General features: G+C 54.1%; 1 protein-coding gene across 1 annotated transcript; it reads left to right on the top strand.

Moving 5' to 3' along the window:
• The first annotated feature begins 2,547 nt into the window (after positions 1-2,547).
• Positions 2,548-8,469, top strand: APOD (apolipoprotein D). Its single transcript, XM_038146498.1, has 5 exons — positions 2,548-2,700; positions 3,642-3,795; positions 4,057-4,178; positions 5,966-6,054; positions 7,295-8,469. The coding sequence occupies exons 2-5, from the start codon at positions 3,673-3,675 to the stop codon at positions 7,528-7,530; spliced, it is 570 nt and encodes a 189-aa protein (XP_038002426.1). The 5' UTR covers positions 2,548-2,700; positions 3,642-3,672; the 3' UTR covers positions 7,531-8,469.
• Positions 8,470-9,632: the final 1,163 nt, after the last annotated feature.

Here is a 9,632-nt window from a genome sequence, read left to right on the forward strand (position 1 = left end):
AGCCCCGCAGCCTGCCCTGCAGCTGCCTCATTACCCACAAACGTGGGGGAGGTTTCATTCTTGCATGAAGCATTCCGAGCGTGTCTGGTACCCTCCCCCTTCCTTGCCCTGGTTTTTCCACAGCTTTCCTCCTTCCTGTCCTCCCTCCCCTGCTCCAGCTTCCTGCCCTTTGATGTGTGGCCCCTCCTCTGCTCCAGGGTACAAACTGCTTACCAGGTGGAGATGACTGCTCCCACCCCACAATTAGGTGCAATTATAAGGTTATGCTTTTCGAGCCCCTGCTCTGGAGTGGATCAGAGCACACTCCTGCTTTGGGCTAATGCCAGGTGGGACACGGAGCAGGCTCTGGTCTGTGCAGGTGAGTGGTGCTGGTGGTCCTGGGGTGGCCACTGAACATGTCCTGGCCAGCTGGCCCCAAGCAGGGACTCAGCTGCAGCATCCCAAACCTGCTCCTCTCCAAGAGATGAGCAGTAGATAGCTGGGTGCTTCCTTCTGTGGTCAGCCAGAGCCCAGAAATGTGCCCCTGGGGAAGGTGCAGCCAGTGCTTGTGTGGAGATGTCCCAGCAGTGGCAGCGAGCTTGGCTGTCAGCTCTCATCATCTGTGCTTCAAGCTGTGCAGTGCCTTGGCACCCACGGGGTGCTCCTTGGCTGGCAGTGGCCACTGGAGAAATAGGGCTGCACTGCAGCTCCTGCACCTCTGAGGGTGCTGCCTTTGGCTGGATGTGGGATTTCCTGCAAAGATGGGTTTTCTTCCAGTGGTGTTGGTGCTGGCTGCAGGGGGGGTGATGGCTATAGCCAAGCCCACCCATCTGTCATCTCCACACTCAGTGGGGCTCAAGGAAGATCAGCTCCTGCTGGCTCCTGACTTCTCAGCATCCTGGCCATGGCCCACTCCTGCACACTCCTGCAGCAGGAGTTCCGTGGAGCATGGCTGTGTGAACACCTCGATGCTCTGGTGTGACTCTGGCTGCAGAGTGCCAGGAGCCAAAAAGGCAGTGCCCAGCCCAGTTCTGTCCCTGGCAGGGCTGGCACTGCAGGGCAGCCCTTGGATACTGGGCAGCACCTGTAGGCCAGGGCAAGCAGGAGCCCCTCCTGCTGCAGCAGTGTAAAAGGCTCCCTCAGAGCCATTCCACCCAAGGGCACATTGCTGCCCCCACAGCCAAGGAATCCTTGCTCCATCCCATAGGAGAATGCTCCATGTGCAGATGTGGATAAGCACACAGACACACCTCCACATGCAAATATTCCACTGTGGCCAAGCTGGTCCTTTTGCAGGACTTTCTCCTCTGATTACTCTGCAGGATGTGGGCAGCTGAGCTCAGGAGGAAAACTGCTTGCAGTGTGCAGTGCGTGGGGAATCCCACCAGTGCACTGCACAGGGCAGCACTCGTACCATTCAGGTCTGTCCAGGGATTTCCTGACTTCTAACCTGCTGGTATTGCAAGAGGTGCAGGTGAATGTGGGGCTTGCAGAAAGTCTGCAGGACATCTTTGACTTTGACATGGGCAGCCAGAGCAGCCCCATCAGGGACATGGGTGGCTGCCAAAGCAGTAATGAGCTTATGGAGGCAGGGAGAGCCCTGCATGCTCCTCTGCCCTCTGCCAGGCACTATGGCAGACCATGGACCGTATGCTCCCCTGGGCCATTCACCCCCAGCTGGTGCTGGTGCTGCTGGCTCTCTGCTGGATGAGCCAGGCACAGCTCTGGGGATTATTGAGGTCCTAGGACACACCTTGGCTGTGCTGGGTTTCAGGGCACACCTCAGCTGCACGGCCCCAGAAGGGGACAGAACTGAGCTGTCCGGCTCTTGGGGTGGCATTTGGGCAGTCAGGAGCTCATGTGTGTGCATGTGTGAGTAAGGCAAGCAGGGCAGCATGTAAAAACACATCTGGAGAGAGAAAGTCTCAACAGAGATTAGATTAAAATGTAATTAAACACAGAGAGCATCCTGTCAATTACTCAACTCTTGCATAACTCTTGGGACCGGCTGCCTTCACAGATGGCTGCTCTGCTGTCAAAGGCATTTGCTGGGCACCTGTTGGAAAAAGTGCCAGGTCAGCAGGGAATCAATTGCCCCAGCATCTTTCCTTGTAATAAGATTTAAAAGTCTAGAAGAAAACTGCTGAAAGGTCTTACAGCTCCTCAGACAAAACTGTGATGTGTCCCGGTGCTTCATGCTCCTCATGCACTGGCAGCAAGTGACTGTGATGGGGACAAGGACATTGCATTGGCCTGGAGGATCTCCAGGGCTCAAGTAGGAGGCAGAGGAGGCTGCATGTCCCCCCTTGGAGCATGGCCATGGCTGCAGGATGGGAGCTGCTGATGACCCCAGCCCTCTCAAAGGCTGTGGCATTTCTCTCCTTCTCCTGCCATTTGCACCCAGGCCTGAGGCTTTAGTGAGTGGCTGCAAGGCAGAGAGCTCTGCAGCTGCAGGCGATGTCAGACACGTGGGGTGCCTTTGTTTGCCTGGGTGAGCAGCCAAGTTGCAGCCCATCTCCAGCTTCGTACCAGCTGCAGATCCAAGGCAGCTGACTGGCCTGCCAAAAAACCTAAACACGTCGAGGAACAGGGAGTGGCTTGTGCCAGAGCTGAATAATGATGATCCCAGCACACTTATAAAGAGAAGCAGAGAGCTCCCCACAGAGCTGTTCCTTGCCACCCTGGTCCTCTGCAGAGCATCACTGCGCCTCGTCCACCAAGGTATGTCTGAACTGAGGGATTCAAAATGGGAAGTGTCTGTGTCTGCAGCAGGCCCTGTGCCTGCAGCTGGAGACAGACTGGGCTTTTCTTCTGAACTTGGGGAAGATGTTACCGCTGCTCCTGTGCAGGAGTTTGCAGCCTGGCGAGCAGAACAGCCCAGTGCTGCAGGGTCTGTGCGTGCCAACCTGCCTCAAGCACAGCCCAAAGCATGTGGGCAGCATCCTGGCTCCAGCAACTGTTTGGGTGTGAGCAGCACAGTTCCTGCTTCTGCTCTGCAGGAAAACCTGTCCTTTCCCTCCTCACCCCATGCTTTTGGGGGTCTGTTCCTGTTGTATAATGGTGCTGATTTGAATCTGTACCAACTTCCCCACCTTGCCGTGCTGTGTATATCCTGGCACACAAGGACCCCTCCAGAGGCACCTGCACGGTCTCTCCCACCCTGTTGCAGCGTCAGGCAGCCCTGGCTTACCTGGGGCTGTCCCTCCTGCCATGCAGGTGTGTGCTGCAGGTGTACAGTGCTCACATCCGTGTCCCAGGGCCCAGCTCTCTGCTGGCTCTGGAATATGTTCCCTGTGCTCCACTATTTTAAAGCAAATATCCTGCATTTCCCCTTGCCTCAGCTTTGGACAAACAGTGATGCTCCTCTGGGTCCTTGGACATTTATCACCCCTGCGCTTTGCTCGGTGTCAGATGTGGGTGATGAGTACAAGTGCTCTTACCAGTCATTGCCTGGCTTTTCATGGAGCTGCTGGGCACAGCCTGAGCACAGGCAGGGCTTAAGGCTGTTTTGGGCTTGGGACTTCTTTGGCACTCTTCTAATGATTCTTTCCTCCTTGCTGTGCCCCTGAGGTGCCCTGCTGCATGTCCTGTCCCTCGTGCTACATTTCACACAAAGCTGTGCTCCAGGGAGGCTCCAGCTCAGCTGTTTTCCTTCTGCCCAGGTCCATTTCCCGCCTGCATCCCAGTGCAGCCATGCTGGGCACGGCACTGCGGCTCTCGGTCCTGCTCGGCCTCTTCAGCGTTGGGAAAGGCCAGATGTTTCACATGGGACCATGCCCAGATCCATCAGTTCAAGAAGAATTCGATATCAACAAGGTGTGGAAAGTTTTCTATAAGTCTCGTAGAGTGTAGCTAGTTAAGCTAAGTGGGCACGGGACTGACAGCAAACTGCCTGGCTGCAGGGGGTGGTGGCAGCTCTGGTCACACCTTGTGCCACAGCTGCCGGTGTGGGTCTGCAGCTCTGCTCACCCCCGGTCCCAACCACCGAGGGGCAAAAACTGTGCTGACAAAGGAGCCAGGCTGCTCTGCCTCAGCTGACTCCTGTTAAAAACATCTCTTTAAACTTTCTTCTGTCAGTATTTGGGGAAATGGTACGAGATAGAGAAGCTGCCCTCAACTTTTGAGAAAGGAAGCTGCATCCAGGCAAATTACTCACTGAAGGAGAACGGGAAGTTCAAGGTGATCAACAAGGAGATGCTGTAAGTGTTTGTGTTCGGGCCATGTCCTCACTGGGGCAGTGACTCTCCTGTCACCTCTCTTGCTGTTCTCAGTGTTCATTTTTCTCTAAATTGCCTGTGGCTGGGGCTGAGGGTGCTGGGGGAGGCAGCCTGTGGTTGCAATAGCTCTTCTGAGAGATATGGGTCTCTGATTCCTGCCAGTGACCTGAGGATCATCAGGTCTCTGTCTCATTGTCCAAGGTGAGTGATAAGAAAATAGATCAAATGTACATAGTGACCTCAGCATAAAATAGCCTGGATCTCCCCCCTGACTGGCTTGTCAGCCCCAGAGATGGCTGAGAAGCTGGATGCCCTGGGTCCTGTTCTGGGGGGGTCATGGGGCTGGTTATGGGATGGCAGCTACAACCTTGTGTCCCTGCATGCTCAGAAGTGCTTGTGCCCTGTGCTCTTCACTGCTCCAGAGTAAAGAGGCACACAGAAAAGGGGCAGGGAAGGTGAAGCACATGAGTAGTTTTTACTTAACTATTTGCCAGCCTGTTTCTGGAGAATTTACCTTGCACAGGTAGTAACTGCTGTGCAAGGGGATCAGAAATCATTGTCAGTTTAAATCAGTGGTGAAGTGAATGCTTTTCCCTTTATTAGGGAATTAGGATAGTTTGCAATTATCCTGAGTCCTCCTGGATTTTTACACAGAAAGATGCAGGTGTTAATTAATCTGTTTCCATCAGCCTGTGCTGTTGTGGGCTGCTGCTGTGAGGGGCTGAATGGATGAGAGGGAGCGAGCAGCGAACGCAGCGCTGTCCCCTGTGCTCCTGGCATGGCATGGGGACTTTGTTCTGGCTCACAATAACAGCAGCATAGGAACACATCCCTTGTGTCCAGGGCAGAGCAGTGTGCCTGCTGTTCACAGAGTGCCCAGCACTGTCTCAGCAGCTCCACTGCTCGGGCTGTGCCTGGCAAACATCTGGACATTCATTTGTGCCTGCATTAATCTGTGTGAGATTCATCCAGTCATTGCTGTCAGTACTGCAGCAGCTCAGGACCCTGAAATATTAGGGATATTTTGGGTGTGCATGGCTCCAGCATCAGCCCCTTGACCTCTGCTGCTGGCAGCATTCACTTCTGCCTCCTTGGCTGTTCCTGTTTTACAGGGAAGCGTGACACTTTCCTGCCTGATAGGCAGCATCCAGGTCTTGAGGCATCTGTGCAAAAATGCTGTTATGAGATGGGCTGCTCAAGTCTTAGGGCTTGCTGCCAGCAGGGCAGTGCTCTGAACGAGCAGCCAAAGAAACCCTGGCTCACCACACAGGTACAAGTAATTTGCGTGCGGAGGATGTGCAGTGACCTGGAAAAAGTACAGGTTATTAAACAGAAGTGAACACGTGCCTTCCACAACTAGCAGGAGCTAAGCTGCTCCCTGGCACATCCAAGATCATGGATGGGATCCTCCCATCCTCCCATGCTGGGTTCCTCCCACCCAGTGCAGAGCGGTCTTGCTCTCCTTCCTCTCTGTCATTGTCACCCTGGAACCAAAGGACATCCAAGGGGCAGGGATACTTGGAGAGAGGCAGCCTGGGATGCTGGGGGTTCTACCTGAGAGACCATCTACCCCGCTGCACCTGGCCCAGGACCCGCTGTGCCCCGAGTGCTGCTGAAAACATCCTCAGGGATGCTGGGGTTTACTGGTGCCTATTTCAGCCACCTCTTGGCAGGCAGTTGTGTCAGGAGGGATGATTTAGTGGAAGTGAAAAAAAAGAGATCTCCCACTTTGCTGACTTTATTTCTCACCTTTGCCATTCTCCCCTTAGTGCCAATGGCAAAATCAATGAAGCTGAAGGAGAACTCATGCACATGGATGTAAAGCAGCCGGCCAAGCTGGGCGTCCGCTTCAACTGGTGTAAGTGTGTGCTGGGAGGGCTCCCGGTGCCCACGGCAGGGCTGAGCTCCGGGCACTGTGCCGCGGCACCAGGGGCCAGAAACTGCCAAGCAAGGGGTGGAGCTCCCCATGTGACTTCAGCACAGCAGCAAAGGGCTAAAATAGACCAGCAGGCAGTGGTTTGGTGACACTGATATGCCATTTACAGAAAGAGCCCCCTCAGTGGTGGAGAACTCTTTACCAGCTGGTCTCAAAGCAAGAAAGATCAGCAGCCTTGCCATCCCTCCAGGTCATTTCACAGATGGGGACACGGAGGTTGGGAGGTGGGGGAGGCAGCCCCACAGTGCTGCAAGAGCCAAGAATAAGCTTGTTTCTCTGCACACTATGGTACAGCTACTTGCCCACGCTGCCTTTATGTACAAGTGGCTTTTAATAACCATTAATAATACGGTTTTGTTAGCTTGTTCCTTCCCTTGTCACTCTAACACTCCACAGGGGCCTGCTGAGGTGCTGTGCCTCATTGCACAGGGCTTCCCTCTGTCTGCAGCAACCCTGGAAAGTGAGCTGCAGGGTCCCCTTGGATCACAGTTTATTCTGCTCCCTCGCACCTTTTCTTTGGCAGTTTAATTGCTCTCTTTTGCAGAGGGGTTATTTGGAGAAATGGGTGGAGGAGGGGTAGTTGCAAAAGAAGTTACAATGACTGTTCCACGAGCGCAGCCAGCCTGAATTCTGCTCTGCCACGGCACCACCGCAGCCATTTCACCTGCAGCATGTGCAGCCCCAGCCACCTTCACCGGGTGCGAGCCCCAGAGGGCAGCTCTGGCCTCAGCTGGCTCCCCGAGCCAGGGTTCCCCGTAGCAGTGGGTGGTGGTTTGTGCTCCTCGTATCACCAGTGCCAGCTCTCAGCACTAGAGCTCCTTCCTGGCAGCCAGCATCCCCACACTGGTGAGGCTGGGCTGCCTTTCTTTGGCCCAGGAGAGCCGTTCAGGTCATAGCGTTAACTTTCCAGAAAGGCCTTCGTAGTCAGGGCTTTGTGTCTTTCTCAAAGACACAAAGAGAGAATGTTTCTCAAGTTCTTCTGGGCAGAACAAGGAGTCCTGGTAGGCTTTTATAAATTATAGCTGCCTGTACTGACCACAAGTATGCAGCAGCCAAAGTGGGAACAGTCCAGGAGCTGTGGCTGTGGTGCTGCAGAGCTGTCCAGAGCTGATTACACGTGACAATCACGGTGCCCTTCTCTCTCCTTGTCACTCTCTCCTAGTCATGCCTGCTGCCCCTTACTGGGTCATCTCCACTGACTATGAAAATTACTCCCTGGTTTACTCCTGCACTAACATCCTCTGGCTCTTCCACATGGACTATGCCTGGATTCTGTCAAGAGCTCCTGACATGCACCCAGAAACCGTGGAGAACCTGAAGAGTGTTCTCCAGTCCTACAAGATCGACACTGATAAAATGATTCCCACTGACCAAGCCAACTGCCCTGCTGAGATGTAACTCCTGGCACGCAGTGACGCAGCACCAGACCAGAGATAAACTTTGTTGCTTGCTTTATTATCCATTAGAATTTCTCTGTGTACCTGAGAAATTTAATAACAGTAGTTTCCTCTTTGCTAACAGCAGTTTGCCAGCTCAGAGGTACTCATTGCTGTCATTCCCCATATTGCTCTTCCCCCTCTTTTTGTCTTGCTCTGACTGCTGCAGCATAACTGACTGAGTCAGTGCTAATGGGTGAAAGAAAGAAACCCTGCAGCGCAGACCTGAAACTCTGCCGCTGCTGTGAGTCCTCCAGTAAGTGGATGGGAAAGGGTATGAGTTGTGATGTGCAAGTATTAGTCCTGGGGAAAAATCGTTCATCACACAGCCCCATGTTCACTTCCAAATTTTGTCTTGATGCTTCTGGGCCTGCCAGGAGTCTCCAGTGTCTGAGCTACACTGGGCACTGCCTTAGCATAGCAACATCCAGACATGGTGGGTCAGTCCTGCAGCCTGGGAACTGAGGCTGGGAGTCTTGAAAGTTTTCCCATGCAGGGCTGTAGGCATATGTAAGTCAGCAGACCTCCTTGCCAGAAATCAGATCTTGCCCTTTGTATTTTAAATCTGAAAATGTCCAGAGATTCAGCATCACTCCATCCCCAATGTCTATATGTGTCCTTCTCTTGCCTCTAAATAAACTAGTCCTGCCCTCCCAAGGGGCCAGCTCTGACTGTACTTGTAAGCAGACATAAAGAGATGGGGCTGCTCCCTTGTTCTGTCTTCCAGAGGCTTTTCCCTGAACACCAGGAGACAGCAGGCTCTGCTGACATCCTGCCCAGTGCTGTTGCACGTGCCGAGTGCCCGCTGGCGCTGCATCTGCCCTGGCAGGTGTTCAGCAGGAACCGCGACAACTCTGCTTGAATAGCATTCATGCAACTCATTAAAAATGAAATAAAAATACCTGCTTTGGGCCTTTTGTACCTTCCCAGCTGCACAGCTTGTGCCAGCAGGCTGGGGGGCTCAGTGTGTGGGGCCTGCCCCTCCTCTGAGGCCGCAGCACCACCCCAGCAGGGTTGCAGTGAACATGACAACCACGGCTGAAGGGAAATGGTTTGCTCCAGGAGCTCTCTCCGGCTCTCCGGGGTTGGATGGGCACCCCCACTGTCTGAGCCCTGCCAGCAAATTTGTGTTGTGGCTTTGGCTGACAGTGACCCCCATCTCCTGCTGCTTTTCCTGACATGTGGAAATAATGACATGGATGTAGAATGCTGTAAGTCTGCAGGAAACATTCTACACCTATTTTGGTGGGACTCTGGTGGTGTGAGTGTGCTGCAGAGCACTTTCTTGCCCTGGGAGAGCTACAGGAGCTGAGCAGGAAGCCAGGATGTCACTAATCTTTACCAGTCAGAGGAGGCCAGGATGGGAGGGACCAGAAACAACTGCCGTGTTTAAGTCATTATCCCTTTAAACTTCCAAATCCTAATGCCACAGTTCCTGTGACACAGAATTAAACACTCCACCCAATTTTTCAGGCTATAAGGATTATGGATGTGCCAGGATACAAACAACTGCACGGTTGTTCCCAAGTGTGTCAGATTCTGGGTGTACTCATTTCATCACTGCTTTCTTGGGTTCCTATTTTCCTTCTCACATGGATGGTGCTGCTGTAGCCCTCATTCTGTGTGATGCAAGCCCATGGCGTGGGCCACCGAACCCTAGGGGTGGGAACCTGCAGCCCCAGGGGCAGGACAAGTGCTGCCCCTGGATCTGGCTGGGAACGGGGATCTCCAGGTGCAGCTGATAAATGGGAATGTTTCACTCAGAGACAAACCCCTGCCATGCCTGGGCCCTCTGGAGACCGTGCTGGCTCCTTCGTTGTGCCACAGAGACCGTGACAAACCCGGGCTGCTCTGGCAAACGCCTTGTGCTGGGGGCATCTCCGCACGGCAGCGCAGAGAGCTCGGGGACGCCGCAGCTCAGCTGCAGCCTGCCCTGCCACAGCCAGCTGGTGTCCCCAGCACTGCAGCAACACGGGGGACACCCTGCAACCCTCGAGTGAGGGTGGGAGTGCCAAACAGGCACAAGCCCCACACAGCCCCAAGAGCTCCGTGGATGCGCCTACA

This window comes from Motacilla alba, chromosome 9 (assembly GCF_015832195.1).
Source record: "Motacilla alba alba isolate MOTALB_02 chromosome 9, Motacilla_alba_V1.0_pri, whole genome shotgun sequence".
Classification (NCBI taxonomy): Eukaryota; Metazoa; Chordata; class Aves; order Passeriformes; family Motacillidae; genus Motacilla; species Motacilla alba.

Coding starts and splice junctions, on each gene's coding strand:
- APOD (XM_038146498.1), top strand. CDS start 3,673: ATGCTGGGCACGGCACTGCGGCTCTCGGTCCTGCTCGGCCTCTTCAGC. Junction 3,796..4,056: donor AAGAATTCGATATCAACAAG/GTGTGGAAAGTT, acceptor TTCTTCTGTCAG/TATTTGGGGAAATGGTACGA. Junction 4,179..5,965: donor GTGATCAACAAGGAGATGCT/GTAAGTGTTTGT, acceptor TTCTCCCCTTAG/TGCCAATGGCAAAATCAATG.